Source organism: Scyliorhinus canicula, chromosome 4 (assembly GCF_902713615.1).
Source record: "Scyliorhinus canicula chromosome 4, sScyCan1.1, whole genome shotgun sequence".
Taxonomy (NCBI): Eukaryota; Metazoa; Chordata; class Chondrichthyes; order Carcharhiniformes; family Scyliorhinidae; genus Scyliorhinus; species Scyliorhinus canicula.
The window spans coordinates 69,259,718-69,281,624 of NC_052149.1; the positions used below are offsets into that span (position 1 = coordinate 69,259,718).

Genomic DNA, 21,907 nt, shown 5'->3' on the forward strand with positions numbered 1-21,907 from the left:
GTTTAATACTATCCTTAACTTCCTTGGTTAACAATGGTTGATTTATCCCCTTCCTAGAATCCTTCCCCCTCACTGAGATATAGCTTTGTTGTGAGAAAATAAAATTTTCAGAAATGCCTGCCATTGTTGATCAACCATCTTTTCTGCTAAACTCCTTTCCCAGTCTACTCCAGGCAACTCTGCCCTCATTCCTTTGTAATTACCTTTATTTCAGTTTAGCACAGTTGTTTCTGACCGAAGTTTCTCACTCTCAAACTAAATGCTTTAAATTTTAACCTTGTTATGGTCACTGTTTCCCAGCTTTTCATTTACTCTGAGATTGTTTATTAAACCTGCCTCATTACACATTACCAGATCCAAAACAGCCTAATCCCTGGTTACATCCACAACATATTGGGCGGGATTTACTGACCATCCTGCCACATGCTTTTCGGCCGTGGAGGCTGCCCGCCAGTAGAATCTACCGGTCCTGCCGTTGTCAATAGGATTTCCCGTTAACTGCATCCCTAGTGACCGGAAAACCCATGTGCCGGTGTGGGACTGGAAATTCCCGCTGGCGTGACCAGCCGGTAAATCCTGCCCATTGTTCTAGGAAACTGTCCCAAATACACACTATGAATTCTTCCTCATGGCTACCTCTGCCAAGTATTTTCCCAATCCACATGAAGGTTAAAATCACCCATGATTAAAGTATTGTGTTTTTTTATATTCCCTCATTACCTCCTGATTTATTCTCCGTCCTACAGTATAGCTACTGTAAGGGGCCCTATAGACTACTCCCATCGATGTCTTAGAATCATAGAATTTACAGTGCGGAACGAGGCCATTTGGCCCATCGAGTCTGTACCGGCCCTTGGAAAGAGCACTAAGCCCACACCTCCACCTTATCCCTGTCTTCTTCCCCTCATTATTTTTTACCTCCACGCATACGGATTCTACATCTTATGATGCAAGATAATTTCTTGCCATCGTACGTATTCCATCACATACTAACAAAGCTACCCCACCATCCTTTCCTTCCTGCTTGTCCTTATGAGAAAGTCGCATACTGCTGAATATCTAGTTCCCAGTTTTGATCTCCTCTCTGTAAAGGCTTTAAGATCATACCCATTAACTTCAATTTGTGCCTCCAATTCATTTATTTTGTGCCAAATTCTACATGTATTTAAGTAGTGAACCATTAATTTTGACTTGTTACCATTTTTTCCCCCTTTGACTTTTTACTGCTTTTTAATGTGTGTACATTCTGTCTCTTCCTGTCACACTCTAGGTATTATTACCTAAATATCTGCCTTGCAATGTTGCCATATTCCTTTGCTTTATACGCCTGCATATTCCCTCTCCATAAACATCTCCCCTCTATTTAGTCTAAAGCCCTTCTACTTATCTAGCTATGCAAGTTCCTCACCAGCCCAGAACAGGTGTCCCGAACCCTGGCACTGAGCAGACAACATGGCCATCTGAACTCTGGTTCTTTGCTGCAAAGAACAGTGTCAATCCCCCTAATTATACTATCCCTTACAGCCACTAAATTCTTGTGTTCTCCCCTCACTTGAATGGATTCCTGTACCATGGCAAGTCAGCTCATCCACCCTGCAGCCCCCACTCTCATGCAAACAAGTTGAGAGAAACTCAAACCTGTTGGGCAATTACCCCACTTGAAATCATCTCACTCAAAGATCAAACATAGACATTTACTGATATATGTGCATTTATCTACTGAGTTATTATCAGAGCTTAAAATACATTTTAGTGCACTCTTTGGACTGTATTTAATGCAGGTGATGCAATCTCACTTGCTAGCTGGAGATCCAGCAGGTGCCCTGCATCACCTTCTTTAGGGAAGGTGCGCTGAATTAAATTTCTCTCAGGCACTTAATGAAATGAAATGAATGAAAATCACTTATTGTCACAAGTAGGCTTCAAATGAAGTTACTGTGAAAAGTCCCTGGTCGCCACATTCCGGCGCCTGTTCGGGGAGGCTGGTACGGGAATTGAACCGTGCTGCTGGCCTGCTTTAAAAGGCAGCTCCTTCGCCCTGTGCGAAACCAGCCCCTAAGTGACCAGGGTAGGCCTTTCCTGGGGTCAAGGACCTGGGGCAGTAATCCTGTCTCTCCTCCCCACCAGTCTGAGAATTGGCATCAGTCTGAGGTTGGCAGATGTCTATTTCAGCAGCGCCAGCAGGGAGTGGCCTAGGGTCTCTCGTGGTTGTTGGCAGGGTGTATGTATAAGTCCTATTAGGACCCCTCATCTCCTTCTTGATGTTGGATCCTTTGATCAGCCATTGAGCTATCCCAGCCCAACAACCCCCTCCCCAGGGAGTCGGCAAATAAATATGACATAGTTTGTTTTTCAGGCTTCTTGCATGGCGACACTGGTTGACAAGAGGCAGTGGTATTAGGCCCTTAAGTGGGCATTAATTGATCACTTAAGGGTTTCAATTGGCAGCATTGCAGGAAGGCCTCCTGCCTGATTAAGTGCCTCCCACTTCCAAACTCACCTCAGGGGAGGGCATTCAATTCCACCCGTTAATTCAGTTAGGTTGCGCTATTAAAAATGCATACTTATGGTAATTCATGATTGCTTTGTCATAACTCTGGAACATTGGAAATTTTACATTACTGTGTGATGCTTTTCTTTCAAATGATTCATAAATGCTTTAAAATGTACATTGTACTTCTGAGTCATTCCTCTTTCCACCTTTTTTTTAAGGAAAACAGTGATGGGCTCAAAATTTGTACAGATTGAAATTAACACAAAATGGTAACATTGTTCCTACCTATGGAGTCGGGCATCTGTTGCAGCATATTGGATGAAAGCAGGAGGTCCTCCAGGCCCTCACATCCAGAAATATCTGACTCAATGGTTTCTATTCTATTCTTTGACATATCCAAATATGTCAGATGTTTCAACTTTGCTAGAGGCTGAGAAAATGCAAAAAAAAAGGTAAGTATGTTTCATATTCATTTTAAAGTCATTTTCATTTCCCCCCCCCTCTTTCTTACCCCTTACCGTGAAGGCCACAATATTGCTAGCTTCTAACATTTGATTCTTCAACCAATGTCAGTGTGCGAGTGTGGACAGTAAGTGTCAGAATTCTACATTTGATCCCACTCATGCATGTCTAGGACATGCCTGTGTAGTGATGAGCAGCAGCAGCTCTGGTGAGTTATTTGTGCTCCGAGCTCAATGGCGCTGAGGCTATTTGTAGAATCCTTGCTGTTCTGCTTTAATTTAGCTGATCATAAACTCTGCTGCTTGTTTCCTATCTGGCATCAAATTCCACTCACATATCATCCCTGTTCTTGCTGATCGCTCATTTAAAAACATCTTCCTCATTCAAGATACAGGGATTAATTGTACTGTTCTTTGGGCTGTGCTAATGGAATTAGCAAAACTGTCGCCAACCTGGTATCATTTTTGGGAGCTACTGAATTGATTGTTCGATGATTGTGCTTTCCCTAACCCACTACTAATTGTATATTAATTGGGAGTGGGGGATGGGAGATGGTTGTGCTCAGGGCTAGGGCATTAATAGGACCTACCTGTGCAATATATATATATATATATATAAGATGAAAAGTGTGGTTGTTGGCGTATGATGTGTTTTGCCAGATGCAATTTCACAGACTTCATTTGTGAATACAAAAAAGGTTTATTAAGAATTGCTCAGCAGCCTCATAGCTGCCTAGCTCCCTCCATGTCTCCTGCCTCAAAGAATCCCCCCACTCTGGGCTGATTGCCCTCTCTAAGTCCTAATCGGTTCCCCCAAGCCAGGTGACTCTTACTCTGCTGTGTTGCTCTTAAATGGACAATCAGCACAAATCATCACAATGCCTCTGTAAATAAAAGCTTGGAAAAGTATAGAGGTTTGGTTCCAGTGTTCAATCCTTCAGTGCCTGGCTATCTCACCGAGATTCCTCCTCGGTGTCTGCTACAGTAAGAATACTTGCTTCCTCTGTTTCCATCTTGGAACATGAGACCTCCTTATCAGGGAAATGGATGCAGAGTTCCCTTCGGGTAGTTGCCCTGCACTAGCAGAGGCCAGTAGTGAGACTTGTACAAGGGTGGACTCCCTAATTATGAGGTGATTAGGGAGCTTCCTCAAGACCTTATCCTGGATCTTCACTTTGTAGGCCACTGGTCCTGTTTTCTCCAAAATGACACCAGGGAGCCAGCAGAAGACATCTCCGAAGTCCGTACATAGACCAGATCACCTGTCTTGAACATTCTTTTGAAACTCGCCGAGTTAGAATTTCATTTCTGCCTCTCTTGCTGGGACTCCACCCTCCCTGCCAGATTTGGGAATAGTATGATTCGTCTATTATGAAGCTGCCATCCCATTAATAGTTCTGCTGGGGTGACACCTGTTGTAGTATGAGGAGTGGTCATCAAATGGCCTGGGAGAATGGGCATTGCAGTCCTTTAAAATCAGCATAAAAAAGCAATGGGCAGCATCCATAAAGACCAAATTGGCACACCAAGCCCTCCTTCCCTTTTTAAAAAATAAATTTAGAGTACTCTATTCACTTTTCCCAATTAAGGGGCAATTTAGCGTGCCCAATCCACCCTCCTTCCACATCTGTTGGGTTGTGGGGGTGAAACTCACGCAAACATGGGGAGAATGTGCAAACTCCACAGACAGTGACCCAGAGCCAGGATCAAACCTGGCGCCGTCAGGCAGGAGTGCTAACCATTGCGCCACCGTGCTGCCCTCCAGACCTCCTTCTCGATTTGAGAATACCCCCGTTCAGCATCCAAGCCAGTTTCTCTAATTTGGTCGACAGTTCAGTGACAGGTTCCCCTGGGGTTCTCCCTGCCGTATTAAAGCAGTACCTCTGGAGGATGATAGAGAGCTTTGGTTCAGAGTGATTTACTTTGGTTCAGAGTAAACCTAATTTCGCATTATCAGGCTTTTTATCACTCTAAGTGACAGCATGCTGTCAGCAGGATCACTTTCTGCATCTCACCTCCCATAATGTTATTACCCTGGAAGATGTAATGTATACGCTCCGTATTTTGGGCCCAGTCTTCTCCGTTAAAGTTATAGGGTTTGTGTTTACTGAAAGAGGCATTTTGTTTCATACTGGAGAAGCTGCTCCTTCCCAATTCTGAAGGTTGCTCGCAAAAACTTGTTTTTGCTCCTCGTCGCCAATGTAATAACCTCGCCAAGGCCAGTCTTCCAATAACAAACCTCTTTATTACAGTGATGAAAAAGGCCATGACCACGGCTTACAATACACTCGTCCAAGCCTGCAGACCTACGAAGATGCCAGTCTGGATTGGAGCAGTGGTCTCTGGTTTTGGGGGCTTTGGTAGGGGAGGGGAAGGTCTGGCGGGGTTCAGCAGGTCTTGCATTTGGGGGGGGGGGGAGGAGAGGGTGGCCCTTGGATGGACTTTGGGGGCAACCTCCTGAAAGAGATTCCCCCTTGGCCCACAACAACTCATCAGCGCATTGTTCTTTTGCACCTGGAATTTGGCTCAAATCCACTTTAGTTTCATGAGCTGAAAATCTCCCCGCTTTCTGCTTGCGGTAATTGATCAAGACCGAAATTGATTCTCGCCATATGATTCACAGCCCAGAGGACCGGAGAATCACATGGGCCCGTTAAGTGGCACAGGGTGCGAACCCGAATCCCCCCGGAATATCGGAAACGGATCGGTGCTGTTTTCCTTCACAACGCTGGATTCTCTGGCTCATTGGTAACTCCCCTACTGGCGGCGTGAGGCAGAGAATTTCGCCCTTCAAAGCAAAATTCAATATCATTTGATCTAATGGACCAAGAGGAGGCTAAAATATCAGTATATTCAACTATTTAATACATCTGAGTTCCATATCTCAGGACTGAGCTGTGTATTCTTTTGTGTTTTTGTGCTCGGCGAAGTGAGTATTCAGAATAGATGACCCAATTGTTCAGGGTTTCCAATATGTTTCTCGTCTTTTTTCAGATAGATCAGCCTTGCAGGTTTTGTTACCAAATGCTGTCATCAAGCATTCCTGGAATAGGTATAGTAAGAGTAGATGAAAGTAAAACCTCCTTTCGTCTTAAACATTGTTTGATAATGGCACTTCTGGTTGTACCAATGCAACATTTTCACTTTGTGAAACTGACACCCTTGCACTTTCTCAGAGTGATATTACCAATTTAATTTAACTTCAAACTGAGTTCAGGGATTTTTTGCACTGCGGGATCAACTTCAGTTGGAACTGGGTTGAAACTGTTCGGACAAATTTGGGGGGGGGGGGGGGGGTACGCTTCCCGCAAGCAGAAAGTGGGGAGATTTTCAGCTCATGAAACTAAAGTGCATTTGAGCCAAATTACAGGTGCAAAAGATCAATGCGCTAAGTCACTGAGCTAACCCGGTGTCCCTTTGCTCAAATATTTCATTATTCTTTTCTTAAGCAATTGTAGGATAATTTCAGCACGTCCACCACGATTCACCTGCAGAAATGGGCTGCACAAATGTGAGCGAGGGAGAGAAGCTGAGAAGAAATATTTGACTTTGGAAAATGAACTTGCAAAGTGAAATGTAAAACATTTTCACTTTTATGTAAATTAATTAAAATTAGCTGTACATTTTGGAATGGGAACTAAAACAGAAAATGTAGGTATTCCATTTCCAATGTAATGAAAGTAATATAATTAACAATAAAAATGTAAATGCATATTGAAGGAATGCTGTTATGAGAAGTTTTTACGGAGCCTTTTATCCATTTTGTTACAAGCATTGGTGTGATGATTCTTAGTCACGTTGAAAAGGATCACTCCTTCCTTCCAATGCTTGTAACATGATAACCATGATACACGGCTTTCTGCCTCATTTCCAAATATATATAAAAAACATTGTTGATCTTTTTAATGATTAAGAATGGATAATAATAATAATAATCTTTATTGTCACAAATAGGCTTACATTAACACTGCAATGAAGTTCTGCAAAAAGCCCCTAGTTGCCACATTCCAGCGCCTGTTCGGGCACACTGAGAGAGAATTCAAAATGTCCAAATTACCTAACAGCACATCTTTCGGGAAACCGGAGCACCCGGAGTAAACCCATGCAGACACAGGGAGAATGTGCAGACTCCGCATAGACAGTGACCCATGCTGGGAATCGAACCAGGGACACTGACGTTGTCAAGCAACAATGCTAACCACTGTGCTACTATGCTGATTGTATCGCCAATTTAATATTTTAGATTGAAAAGTTTTTGTTTTAAAACTGGACTTTTTGTTCGAGAAATATTCTCCGGGTTTGTTTTGGAAGTTTTAGACAGGTGTTCGGGTTTAAATCAGATATATTTCTGTGCTACCATGCCGCCCACAAAAGAGTTGCCTTGCATTGGCCGGGAATTTAATAATGTTGCAGAAACAGACAGAATTCCTGGGCATTTCAACAAAGAAAAATCCAGATTTAAGTTGCTGAAGGGATTCTAAAAAAGCATGGAATTTTGTCTGCGCTTGATGATAACATGTAATAACAAAACTGACTGCAGAATTCATAAATATATGAGACATGGATTTTTTTGTATGTAGTGCCACAAAATAATTGAGACTGAAGTGCAGCGGGCTTTGCATATAGCATTTGAGCTGAAAAGAAAGATTTGCATTATATAGTTCTTTCATGACCACCGGAAGTCTCAAACCATTTTAAAGTCAATGGAGGCATCTGGAATACTGCTGAAAAAAGAAACACGCTGTCAAAGCTTTTCATCTTACACTCATCAAGACTCAAGAATGCCAAATTTCAAATGGAGCATAAATTTATACTGCATAAGAAAAGAATGCTGATTGGCACGTTGACACTGATTGGTCAAAGTGTTGCTGTGGTGAACGCTCCAGAGAATTTCTTGTTCCCTACGCTTCTTTTTAGTTCAAAAAAGGGATTAATGCCCCTTTGAGTTTGCAGAGCACAGGTCTGTGTGCACAAATATAAGTAGCTTCTAGCAAGGAGGTGAACCGCATTGCGACTGATAATCTTAAATTCGCTGTCAGCATAACTCTTAGCACATTCAGAATTATTTAGCAAGTGCTGTCCAATTGTGGATTCACATCTAACATTAGACATTATGTTCTGAGTTTTGCATCATGGACTGACTGAGTATGGTCAGTACTCTACTTATTGTGAACAGCTGAAGGGTCTTGCTCCTATTGATACAATCTACCAGTCACTGGGATGTATGGCCTACATACCTGACATTGCACCGGCACTAAAATTCATGTCCCATATTACTAATTTGTGTGGTCAGCTAAACTTATTTTTAGCTTGACGGCAGCAACCTGTTAGTGTAAAATACCATGAGTGGGCCATATGTGCCAATGACTGGTGAATAAGTGGCTCATTTGGGCTTGCTAGAAGCTATATATATTCAAACATTTGCAGGCAAATGGGACATGTCTAGGCATTGTATCTTTTGTTAATTGAACAAAAGCATGGGAGACAATAGTTTCCTGCTGCGTTCTCCACGGCAATCCTTGGATATACCAACTAATCAGCACCCTTTCTCATGTAGTATAAACTGTTTCTCGCTTTCAGATTTTCTATTCATGTGCCTGTTCCGATAAGTGCAAGACAAAAAGCTTTGACTGTGTGTCTCCTTTTTCAGCAATACTCAAGTTCCGTACTTCCAAGTGACTATTTGTGTTTGGATTGAAGTTACTGCTGTAATGTAGGACACGTGGCAGCCAGTTTGTGCACAGGAAATGCCAACTTGGCAGAATTTCTCATGTCGATTTAATATCCATATTAATGAAAGTGAATCCCTGTGCGCGATTTAACCACAATGTTGCACCCGGCTCGGATCTGGACGTGAGTAAAGGCCAAGATTGAGATTTGCGCCAAAGGTTTGCTGTCTAACCGACTCACTCCTGATGGCGAATTCTGGATCTCTCAAAATATGGCAAGCATATCATTAACTCTCATTTGCATTAATTTCCACCTCATTAGCGAGCGTGAAGTCGAACGCAATGGCCTCCTGGGAATTAACCGACTCCCCAGCGAGAAATCACGTGGGCGTCATTTAGTATTCCTTCTCAAAAACGTGAAGCTGGCATAATGGTTGCTGAGGGGGACTGAGGAGGTGAGTAGCCATTTCTATTTTCAAGCATGCAGTCCAAGGGTACCGGAGCTGCTGCCTCAGTGCTCTGGGGGTATGGGTGGTTGGCAGGGAGGTTGGGCTTGTTCGGGGTGGGGGGGCTGAAGAGTTGCAAGTTGGGGCTAGGCCCCGGGCTGGGGGTGGTGGTGGTGGGGGGGGGGGGGGGGGGGGGGGCTTTGCGTCTGCGAGGCCTACAAGCCATTTTTAAATATTGTGGATACATATAACAGAAGCAACTGCAGCTGCTGCCTGCCCGTCCTACCAAACACATTCAGGACCGATCCCTGCTCTCAGTTTTCTGCTGAAGGTCACTTTAACTCTTTTTAACTGTGGGAAGTCTCTAGCTTCACAGCTAAAGGCTATTGCAAATGAGGAATTGACCTTTTTTGTTATGTGAGCACTTCACAGCTGCAGGTTGTGTAAGCTACTTGCTCCTGCTGGTGTCTGCAAATGCCTGGAGGCTGCTGTTTCCTTCCTTTTCTGTAGCAGGAAAGAAGGACAATTTTTTCTAAGGTACCTGGGTCCTGGGGACATACGAGTCCAGAAGGCAATCCAGTTTGAAGCAAGAAGATGCTGCGGGACCTGGTGCTCGACATTGATCCAAATGGGTCACCTGATGATGCCATTGAAGAAATGCTTTTGCAGATTGCTGATCGTTTGTTGCTGGTGTGGTGAGTGCTGCATATAACGCAGCACGGTAGCATGGTGGTTAGCATAAATGCTTCACAGTTCCAGAGTCCCAGGTTCGATTCCCGGCTGGGTCACTGTCTGTGCGGAGTCTGCACGTCCTCCCCGTGTGTGCATGGGTTTCCTCCGGGTGCTCCGGTTTCCTCCCACAGTCCAAAGATGTGCGGGTTAGGTGGGTTGGCCTTGCTAAATTACCCGTAGTGTCCTAAAAGGTAAGGTTAAAGGAGGGGGGGGGGGGTTGTTGGGTTACGGGTATAGGGTGGATATGTGGGTTTGAGTAGGGTGATCGTTGCTCGGCACAACATCGAGGGCCGAAGGGCCTGTTCTGTGCTGTACTGTTCTATGTTCTATGTTCTATAATGGCACATCACTACAGGTTAAACACAACTGAAAGTCAAGGATGTTCAACTGCATCTTGAGCGCCAGTGGAATATGTGGATGCCAGAATTTGGTTCCAGTGAGATTGGGTCCTGGACAGAGAATAGCACTGATACGTGGAACAAGTAACACCCTGATGGACAGATCATTTCTATGACAAAGTTCTGGACATGATAACGCATTCTGAGGCTTATTCTAAGTTTCTGTTGAACCTGGGAGGAGTGATAGCGTGTGTTTTTTTTTGTGAAAATTAGTTGATATAGCTTTGTATTGGTACCAATATGGAACACTGACGTTTCCTTGTTGATTAATGGTTAGTGTGATGTGTAGAATGTTATGTAGTTGATTTTCAAATCTTTCTTACTGTGCCCATGGAGTGGAGGGAGCGGAGGGCAATGGTGGGTGGGGTTGCTTGAAGGCCCATTGTGAAGATTTACATGACGGAGGCTTTACATTTATCAGGTGTAACATGTTTTAATAGCGAACATTTGACATTTCCATGCCCCCTAGTTACAGATAGTGACTGCCATCCCCCCATCCCATCCGCCCCCCCCCCCGCCAAAATGGCCACTCAGTGATCCTCTCACTTCTTGATCTTTCGTGGTCTCCAGTTACATGTAGGTGTGTCCACAGGATGCACATCAGGGTGGAGGCAGCCTGCTCCTTTCTAAATCCTTTTGCTTTGATGCCCTTGGCGGATGTACTCTGAAGAGCAGGTGCTGGAGGGTCCCAGTTGGCTTACCACTGACATCGCTGTGACACCCTGTTCTGCCCACTGCGCTTGAAATGCGCCGGTGTCAGAAGGGGTGGATTCGGAAGAAGTCGTGCTCCAAGCTTTCCACCAGACTAGCAGTGTTGGCCTCGGTGCCATGCATTGTCGGCATCATCTCCAGCGTCCGTAGCCTTTGGGGTTCCTCCAATCGGATATGCCCTTGCTCGAATGTCGCTAACATAATCTCCTGAATCTCATGGCTGTGTCCTATCATCTGGAACAGCTCTGGTATAATCTTGTCCAGAGGTTCGGCATCTAACGGATCCAGCTGATTCCCGGGATCCAGCAGACCTCCAACTGCTGTGTGCCTTGGATGTTCCTGCTTCCACCTGATGTGATTTGCAACTGAGTGGTTCTCACCATATTGTGCCCAGACATCTGTCCACTAATATCCACCAAGGAGTGTGTCTCTGCACTGGTGGAAAGTGGGGATGACAGCTGTGATGCGCGATGGTGGGCTCCTCAGAGCTCTCTTCCAAGGTGATCTCTTGGGTGGTGGTGGTGGTTTTGGGGGGGGGGGGGGGGGGGGGGAAGCAGTGAACGACTTCCGATCACCCGGCCCCATCAGATGCAAGGAAATCCTGTGAGACAATGGACATGTGGTCAGTGACAGGAAAGGACCATTTTGTCTTATATGAACAACTCAGTTGAGACAGGTCGTCTGCATGAAGTGGCAGTGAATCCTGACCTCTCTGATGCAGGCCAACCTCACTGTCAGTGACTGCTTCCTCCTCGGACAATGCCACCATCTCCAGGCCCTGTTCCTCAAAGTTGGTATTGCAGGTACAAAGGGAGGGCATTGAGCTGCACACTTGATGGATCAGGGGGGTCTATAGCAGGTGGCATATGTAGGCACCACACCTGGACATGAAGTGGTTGTGCTGGTGGATGCCAGTGGGTTATGAGGAGCATGCACGAAGATCTGATGTGGGGAGGATGTGAGGTATCAGGCAGCGGTTTGAGGGGGGTGTTGGGAAATTTGAGAGGCGGCAGGCTGAACTAGTGCCAGGGAAGAGGTGGTAACTTACCCTTGCAGCTCAGTGAAGATCATTGGCCTTCTTCCGACATTGAGCATCGGTCCTTCTTGTCATTTTACTCTCAATGACAACCGTTGCCACTGCCTCCCAGGCGGTTTTGATGACCCTGCTGCTGATCCTCTGAGCAACTTGGGCAACAAGATGTCGACAGCACCAAGAGGCCAGGTCAGGTCAGTATCACCAAAGCGAGGAGCAAGTCTACGTGCTGCCATGCTTGCGTGTTGACTGGGAATGAGTGGTGAGAGAGCATTTAATAGCAGCTCCCCCTTATTAGCGACGAGACACTGAGGCGTGAGTTTCACGAATCAGGCGGTGAGGTAGTCAGTAATGGCGAGAAGCTTGTGGGGGCTCATTTCTGATATTAAGTGCTGTTGAATACGGGCCGTTATCTCGCCAACATGGTGGTCGAGAAACACCCAAAATGGCACTTCGAAATTTTCCCATTAAATTGCACCTTCTGCCCCATATTCCATGCGTCGCTCAGAACTCTTTCTTTGGGAGACTGAGAAAGCCCAATTTCACTGTGGAAATAAGTGTGGTCACTTTAAGGTAAAAGGCCACATACATGAGAATATAAATTTAAGGCTGTACTGATGAAGATCATTTTTGAATAGCTTTTATAAAGACTGTGTAAACCACGTAAATTTAAAAGGTTTTTATAACGAATAGAGGGGCTAAAAGTCAGTGTCAGACAAAATATATATCAAGACAGGATAGCAAGTTTGCACTCAAGTGTCAAGTTAGTACACAAACTGTCTTAAGGGTTAAAAGATTGATGTTGCATGAGCTGAGTCTATGAAGAATTGCCATATTCAGAATTCCAGTGCACCTTTCCCAGAAAATAGCACTGCAATATCTCCAAGAAGCATGGTAAGGTCCTCCTTGTCCACACTTTCCACCCGATAGCCTCCGCATTCAGAGGATCCTCCCCCCCCAAATGAGCATTCTGCAGGGATTACTCCCTCCGTGATACCCTGGTCCACTCCTCCACTCCTGCATCACCTTCAACTCCTCATTCCATTCCCATGGTAACATCCCTTGCAACCAGAGAAGGTTCAACACCTTCCACTTTAGCTCCTCCTTCGTCACCGTTCAAGCCCCCAAACACTCCTTTCAGGTTCAGCAGCATTTCACTTGCTCCTCCTTCAAGTTGGTCTACTGTATATATTGCTCCCAATGCGGTTTCCTCTACATTGGGGAGACGAAATGCAAACTAGATGATCGCTTTGCGGAACACCTCCACTCAGTCTGAAAACGTGACCCCAACTTTCCTGTCGCTTTCTATTTTAACTCATGATCTTGCTCTCATGCCCACATATCCAGCCTTGGCCTGCTGCAATACTCCAGCAAAGCCCAGCGAAAACTGGAGGAAAAACACCTTATCTTCCGATTAGGCATGTTACAGCCTTCTGAACTCAACATTGAGTTCAACAACTTCAGACAGTGGCCCTTCTCCTTCATCTTGACCACCTTTTTTATTTTATACAAAACAGTTTTGTCCCAACAAACCCCCCCTCCCCCACTGGATCAACTGTCATTTGTTCTTTAGTTTTACTTTCACTGAGTACTCAACTTTATTCTCCCATTGACACATTCAGCTATCTTACCTTTAAGCCACCATCAGCACCTTCTTTAGCCCTTCACACGGCCATTGACACTTCCTCTGTGTTGTGCCCTACCAATCTTTGTTATAATCTGTGTAGACTGTCAATTTAAGGGCAACACAGCAGAGTAAGGGTCACCTGGCTTGGGTGATCAATTGGGACTCAGAATGGGAATTCACCCCAGGGTAAGGTGTTTTCTCAGGTGGTGGCATTCCAGAACTAGCAGCAAACATACTGCTGCTCTTGTAGATCCTTGTTCAATAAATCCTTTGTTGTTCACTAATGAAGTCTTTGAGAGTGCATCATTAACACAATCTTTCCTAGATCCCACCAATCACTGACCTTCTACTCTGCTCCAGCTGCTCCACCCCCTCTTATACAGTATATAATCCGTCCCATTTCTCCCTCTCTTTACCTCTGAAGAAGAATCTATGGACTCAAAACGCTAACTCTCCACAGATGCTAGCAGACCTGCCGAGCTTTTCCAGCATTTTCTGTTGGTACTACAATAAAACAACTTGGAAGTGGCAGGTAGGTTCAATAATTAGTGTAAAAATTGGGAGCAGAAGAAGATGCCATTAGGGCCATTTAATAGGTTTATGTCTCATGCATGTATGCCATGAACTGTTTCCAAGAGACATATTGTACATCTGATGCTGGCCCTTGGGGAAATACATCAGTGAGTTGTCAACTGTGCTCCTCGTCAGTAACAAAGGAGATTAAATAGCTGGGTATGCGGATCAATGCATTAGACACTTGTCGAATTGATCTGTGGAAGGTAGCTTGACTTAATGTTGAGATGATCCTTAGACTGGAAGGAGGTAGAGGCAAAAACATTGCTCCTACTGTAATTCTAATCCTTTGGAGCAGGCTGGATTCAGATGTCCTTCCAACAGATTAGAAGGAAGGTTCCTTCGACAGCACCTTCCAAATCCACAACCACTACCATCTAGAAGGCCAAAGCAGCAGATACCTGGGAACCCCACCACCTGGAGGTTCTCCTCCAAGTCACTGACCACCCTGACTTTGAAATATATCGTCGTTCCTTCACTGTTGCTGGGACAAGATCCTGAAACTCCCTCCCTAACAGCACAGTGGATGGACCTACACCTCAAGGGCTGTAGTGGTTCAGGAAGGCAGCTCACCACTACCTTGTGAAGGCAACTAGGGATGGGCGATAAATGCTGGCCTAACCACCAACGTACATCCTATCAATGAATTTTTCTAAAAATGGTTCGCTGCCTTTGTTCCCAACTCTGACAATATTTGCAAGGGCGGAGGGAAAGTGGGAAAGTGAAGCCATTCGCCCAGCTACACCGTCTAACTTCCTGAGATATTCATGGGGTCCGACAGCTATTAGGAGCTTCTGACGCTGACAACATTGCAAACTGGTATGAAACAGGGGACGGCAGCGCTGAAACAATTTTATTTAACACATAAAGTAATTTGGAAAAAAAAGTACAGAGCAGTAATCAAATCTGTGTAAAAAAAAAGTCTCCCTCTTCATCTTCCACAGTAATGACTGCTTATTTGGGCAAAAACATTGCCCACGTCCTTGGTGTACCACCTCCAATCCCACCCCAGAAGTCACTAAGGGCTGGTTTAGCTCACTCAGCTAAATCGCTGGCTTACCAAGCAGGCCAGCAGCACGGTTCGATTCCCGTAGCAGCCTCCCCGGACAGGCGCCGGAATGTGGCGACTAGGGGCTTTTCACAGTAACTTCATTGAAGCCTACTCGTGACAATAAGCGATTTTCATTTAATTTCACTAATTGGGTGGCAGACTTATCTCCTGAACCCATGAAAATCACACTTCACAGCATCCTGGCATCGGCAGTGAGTGAACCCTTCTCTTAATTCCTGCTTCCAAAGGAAAACCTGCCCATTGAGTCCATTCCCTCAAACTTTGCAAAGTATGTATGACCAGGTTTCCAGATAAGATTGTTGACAGCATGGTGGGTGTGAGGGCACAATTTATTACATAATCATTGTATTATTAAAATACCAGCAGAACCAGTGAAGCATTTGCAATGCAATGAGCATCTTTATTGCAATTCTCATCCCATGCCATTTCATCCTTCCCATACCAAGCCTTGAATCCAATACCCATCCTATTCCTTTCATCCCTCTCATATAGTCCCTATATCATCCCACCCCTTCTCCTTATGCCTTCCCATTCCACCCATGTCTTCACGATTCCAAATCTCCCATGTATTACCCTTTCTCGGGGTCGGTCACTAGGGGGCATAGGTTTAAGGTCCGTGGGGCAAAGTTTAGAGGAGATGTGCGGGGCAGGTTTTTTTACACAGAGGATGGTGAGTGCCTGGAACCTGTTGCCTGGGAAGGCTGTCACAGCAGATCCATTAACGCGTTCAAAAAGCATCTCGACTAATACATGGATAGGATGGGTATAGAGGGATACGGAGCTCGGAAGTACTGAGGGTTTTGGCCAAGGGTGGTTCATGACCAGTATAGGCTTGGAGGGCCGAAGGGCCTGTTCCTGTGCTGTATTGTTCTTTGTTCTCCTATGCCTTCTGCTTCTCCCAAGCTGTTTCCCCCTCAAATAAACTAAATTATATGCAAATTAAGTGTTTTTACCTCAGAAGGTGATAGAATTCTGACTCTTACCCCAGGTAATCTCTGTATTGAGTTATTGTCCATCCACAGCTCCTTCAGGCTCTGTAATTGTTCCAGGACTTCAGGCTAAAGGAACAGAAAAACTATGTAAAGCCATTAGTCCATTTACACTGAGATCAGCATTTAGATTGAATCAATACAGCCATATGACATACTGACCTCATTACAACATAATGAAGAGAATTTAATTTCTAAGCTGATTAAGATGTTCCTTACCTTGCAAACATGCTACTGAACTCAGGGCATGATAATCCTGCACAATGAAATTTCAGTTAAAAATTCTGTATGCAGCCTCCAGTCGCTCAAGACCAACATACTTTTAGTTTCCCAACCTTCCACTTGACGTTTGTTGGCTGCATCTTCAGCCACACACTTCCAATCCTCTTGAGTTCCACACCTCAATATTTCTACCTAGCGCCGCCGCCTTGTTTTCAAAGACTTCCATACACAACCACCTTTTGTCCCTTCCTGCTCCTTGTAATATCCCGCACAGGGCCTAAGGGGTGGGATTCATTATCTTCCCCATGGTCCTTGCGGAGTATGAGTTCCCCCGCTAGGGGTGGGGGATCTCTATTAACTTCTGAATAAAAGGTCAGCCAATAAGACACCGACCAGTGAGGAACCCAGTAGGGATCTACCGGGCTGTGTATATATCATGTTGTAAATAAAACTTTGTTTCTTTATTTTACTCGGTACAAACTTCCGTGTCCTTATTAAACTCCTCTTCCCACCCCATTCATTTGGGATCAATTTTAATGAGGATTGTAGTAAAGCAAGTCAGGAGTAGCACCTGACACATCTAAACGAAAGGTGCCAACCAGGTGAAGCTGCAACATAGGACTGTGTGCTAAATAGCTGAAGCAACATGCCATTGAAAGTCAAGCAATCCCACGACCAAAACTCTGCATTTTTGCCACATCAAGCCCTGAATGGTAGTTGGTAATTAATCAGCTATCAGGAGGATAAGGCTCCATGAATATCCCCCATTCTTAACAATGACAGAGCACAGCATATGAGTTCAAAAGACGTGGCTCAAGTATTCGCAGCCCATCTTCAGCCATAGGTGTCGAGTGAATGATCCATATTGGCCAACTCCTGAGGTCTCCTGCAGTCTTCATACAATTTGATGCACTCCACATGCTTTCAAGAATTAGTTAAGTGCAGTGGATAACAGCAAAGGATGGGGTCTGACGGCATCCTGACTATCCTGCTGATAAATAGCAGGTGACAGTAACACCACTTATTGGCTTTTTCAGAGTCTTGACATTCAACTGCACTACTATCACTGAATCCCCATCATCAACATCCTGCGAGTCACTATTGACCAGAAAGTTAAGTGAACTAGCCACATAAATATTACAGGAGAAGGTCAGGAGTTGAGTATTCTGCAATGAGTGATTCACCCTGACTTGACAAAAGCTTTTTACCACCTACAAGGCACAAGTCAGGTGTAATGGAATACTTTCCACTTGCCTGGATGGGTGCAGATTTAGCAAATCCATTCAGGACAAAGATTAATCAACATCCCATCTATTACCTGAAAGTTTCACTTCTTTCACCACTGCACACAGGTTGAGATGGCATATGGGGCATCTGTCTTTGAACTTTGAAGTGCTCAGCAGCTTCCTGATTTAAACTGCCAATTTGGCATTGATGTGTACCTGACACCATTTCACTTTGACACAGACATTAGAATTTAGTGGTATGGAGAACTGATGGGAGCCGTGGGTCATTTCCATGGGAGAGGCCGATTACGATTTAGGTGCCATCAGAAAAGTAACTGGCCAACTCACACACACACTCAGACACAGACACACACGCGCACACACAACTCGTGCCTGCACACACCTCCATTCCCTTATTCAGTTGCTATTAAAATGTTATTGTCTTCCAGTTCCACATTCAACATGTCGAATTTTGTTCTCTCAATAGATGTTGGGCGGGGTTCTCCTTCCTGCCAGACCCTTTTTCTGGCGCAGCGCGCCCTCGCCAGCAGAGGGATCCTCCATCCCGGCAGCTGGCCAATGGGGTTTGCCATAGTGGCTCCTCCACACCGTCGGGAAATCCACGGGCGTGAGTGCGCTGCTGGCGAAGTGGAGAATCTCGCTGACAGAGAATCCAGCCCAACCAAGGGCGGGTTTAGCTCAGTGGGCTAGATAGCTGGTTTGTGATGCAGAGCAAGGCCAGCAGCACGGTTTCAATTCCCGTACCAGCTTACCCGAACAGGTGCCGGAATGTGGCGACTAGGGGCTTTTCACAGTAACTTCATACTTATGACAATAAAAGGTTTTTATTATTATTGTCTGACCTGCTAAGTTGTACCGACACTTTCAGTTCTTGTTCTTGAAGATGTTATTGGTGCCTGTTTATATAAGATGCATGGCACCCTGGCTAATACTGTGAGTCTCCCCCAGCTGCTTTGAAGAATCCAGTGGCATAAAAGAGAAGGGGCTGGATTCTCCATTTCTGAGACTAAGGGCCAGATTCTCCGATTCTGAGGCTAAGTGCGGAGGATCCGTGGCGTTTTAGATGGAGAAAATCAGCAGCACCCACTCATCAATGCTGCAACTGGTGAGTCAAAACATTCCAGTGACCAGCAAGTTTCCAAAACTGTCAGTTTGAAATGTAGCTCAGTAGCTATTCTTTTTTTTGAAATAAATTTAGAGTATCCAATTCAATTTTTCCAATTAAGGGGCAATTTAGCGTGACCAATCCACCTACCCTACACATCTTTGGGTTGTGGGGGCGAAACCCATGCAAACACAGGGAGAATGTGCAAACTCCACACGGAAAGTGACCCAGAGCCGGGATCGAACCTGAGACCTCGGTGCTGTGAGGCAGCAATGCTAACCACTGCGCCACTGTGCTGCCCTGCTCAGTACCTATAGTAAAGTTAAAATAATATATTAAATTAAAAGCAATCCTGAGAAGTAGACAGAAATTGTCTAATCAGTGACCATCTTTAAATGAATCACTTTCATAGAGAGGATATCATCAAGAAAATGCTATGCCTCATTTATGTGCGTATAAGGAACCACAAATGCAGGTGGAGCAGAAATGTTTGGAATTCTTACACCTTATGCCACTCATTTAATTTGCTGGTGAAGGGACTGATAAAGAAAAAGATCGCACCCACTCCGCGCAAAATTTCATTTGAATGAAAATGGAATGTACAATCATCAGAAATAATTCCTGCCTAAAATCCCAACTTGAAAATGTTGCTTTGTACACATTATACACCACCTTGCCAAAACAGTGCAGATTTTCGGTCCCAGACTATCTTCGAAATTTACTCCAAGGATAAGGATAGAATATTGTATGGCTTGAGCTCTTTCTCTCCTTTGTTTATTCCCTCCTTGCCAAAATGATTAGGTGGTTTGAAGTGTGGACTTCACTTACTTCATGACACATGGGCATCTGACCAAAGATGTAATTCAATGGCTACAACAATTTTACTTCATCCAAGAAATGTGAATTCAATTCAATAGAATAGATCAACAATATTGTGCTGAATTTAGTAACAAGTTTCATAGTCTATAATCTGTTTTGCAACAAGGGAAAACCAAAAGAAATACCTGGAGACAATGGGCACGATACTCTGATTGCGGGACAGTGTCCGCACCGTCGTGAATGCCGTCACATTTCACGATGGCGCGAAACAACCGCGGCACTAGCGATTCTGGCCCCCCATGGGGGGTTCATGCAGCTCCAGCCTCACTTCCTGGTGTGCACTGGGGGCGGCGCCAACCTGCGTATGCGCAGTGGCGATGCGCCAACCTGTGCATGCGCAGGCTTTACGGAACCGATGCAACATGGCGCGGGGGTTCTGAGGCCGGACGTGCAACAAAGTAGGCCTGGGGCGGGGGGGAGGGGAGAGGCCGGCCCGCCGATTGGTGGGCCCCGATTGCAGGCCAGACCACATCGGAGGCCCCCCCCGGGGACGGAGCCCCCCTCCGCTCCCCCACAGTCCGCCCCCCAGATCCTTCGCACAGAGTTCCTGCCGGCAGCAACTAGGTGTGGATGGCACTGGCGGGACTCTGCTTTTTCTGCGCGGCCACTCAGCCCATTCAGGCTGGCGAATTAGAGGCCCGGCCTCGTGAAGCGGCCCTCAACTGGTGCCGCGCCAAATGCGTCGGCGTAAATGGCGCTGTTTGTCCGCACCTCGGAGAATTGCTTCGGGGTGGCGTGGCGATTCTCCAGCCCGGGTGAATCGGGCTCAGTGTCCCTGAAGAAGTGTTTTCTTCTCGAGTACAAATGAAAACTTTGGGATGAAGATCATATATATACATTAATCAGGGCTATTTCAAATAATTTGAGCAGCTCCACATTGCTATTCAGATATAAATGATTATGGCCAACAGCAGTCCTTTCAACAGCTACTGTGGAAGAATAATCCCTGAAACGGGAGTCTGTCAAGAGCAATATTTACATATTCCCTCAGACAGCATGAATCATCTGAGTAATATTCTATTTTTTTGTAAACAAGGTTTCACATATGCAACAATCTGTCCTGTTTTGGCATCTTTCAGAACCACTGAATTATCTTAACTTCATGGAATAGTGCATGAAAGGGACCAGGAAGATTGGGACAGATAATTTGTGAATGTAGTTATGGATCTTGTATTTCAAAATAAATATAATGTTTTGGGCTAAAGCCTAGCGCCTGCTTCTCTTTAATATTAATTTACTTGCTTGGTATATCTGGTAATAATGATTCTAGATGAAATCAGCAGGATATATACATCTGTGTTTACTTCAGGCTCAAATAAAACTCCTACGCCAGAGCCTCAGACTGTTTGATGTCAGATAGTGGGAGTCTTCGCTCTGAAATCAATAGGAGCTAATCTCTCTGGGCGCTTAATGCCAAGACTTGGCTACGAAAGTGCAGACAGTCATTCAGATTCTCAGTGCAAGTAAATATAGGATATGGCTGGCTCAGAACCGCCCAATTCCACTGAGCAGAGTGTTGGAACAATTGAGACCTGCGGGTGAATTTTCTTGTTCCAAATAGGATGAAAGGAAGGGGAATAGAGAGAAATGGGAACCGAGCAGCATGGATGAGAGTTCTGTCCTCTGTTTCTGCCCTCTGCCATTTTCTGCAGCATGGCTAAGGGCACGGGCCACGCAACAGACCCTGTTGGCCTACTTTGAGGCTAACTGAACTTGTTAAGGCCTTAATAAAAGGCCAGACTTCAGACCTAATGAAACTTTGTGGAGACAGTGGGATTTGGGAGCCCTCAGCAAATGCACCAGTGAGGGAAGGCATGAAATACAGATAGGTCAGAAGACCGGGAAACTTTGTTGGAGGTGAGGGAAAAGCTTTCAACTGACTAAAAGGATCACTACATGGATTGAGAAGTTACAGGAGCTTAGTTCGTGTAAGGAAAAAGTTAGAACATTAACAACAAAGGATAAGGCAATAATGTAGGATCATGATACAGACATTGATAATCAGAGTGTACAAACATAAAAGTTACTAGCAATTGGGTCAGTGCAGGAAAAAATGGTAAAAAAAGATAGAATTAAAGGCTCTTTATCTGAATGCATACAGCATTAGTAATAAGATGGATCAATTGGTCAGACAAATTCATGATAGACATTAAGGAGACATGGTTGGAAGGTGACCCAGGCTGCAAACTGAATATTAAAGGTTATTTGACATTTCAGAACGACAAAAAAAATAAAATGAGGTGGGATAG

At 45.0% G+C, this 21,907-nt stretch overlaps 1 protein-coding gene across 4 annotated transcripts in view; it reads right to left on the reverse strand.

Moving 5' to 3' along the window:
• Positions 1-21,907, reverse strand: part of lrrc7 (leucine rich repeat containing 7) — a 1,013,254-nt gene that overhangs the window by 237,187 nt on the left and 754,160 nt on the right. For all 4 annotated transcript variants that reach the window (XM_038794406.1, XM_038794408.1, XM_038794407.1 and 1 more), the window contains 2 exons: positions 16,200-16,274; positions 2,780-2,924 (listed from right to left, as the gene is read on the reverse strand). In XM_038794406.1, coding sequence (XP_038650334.1) covers positions 2,780-2,924; positions 16,200-16,274 — 220 coding nt within the window. The remainder of the gene's footprint in view (positions 1-2,779; positions 2,925-16,199; positions 16,275-21,907) is intronic.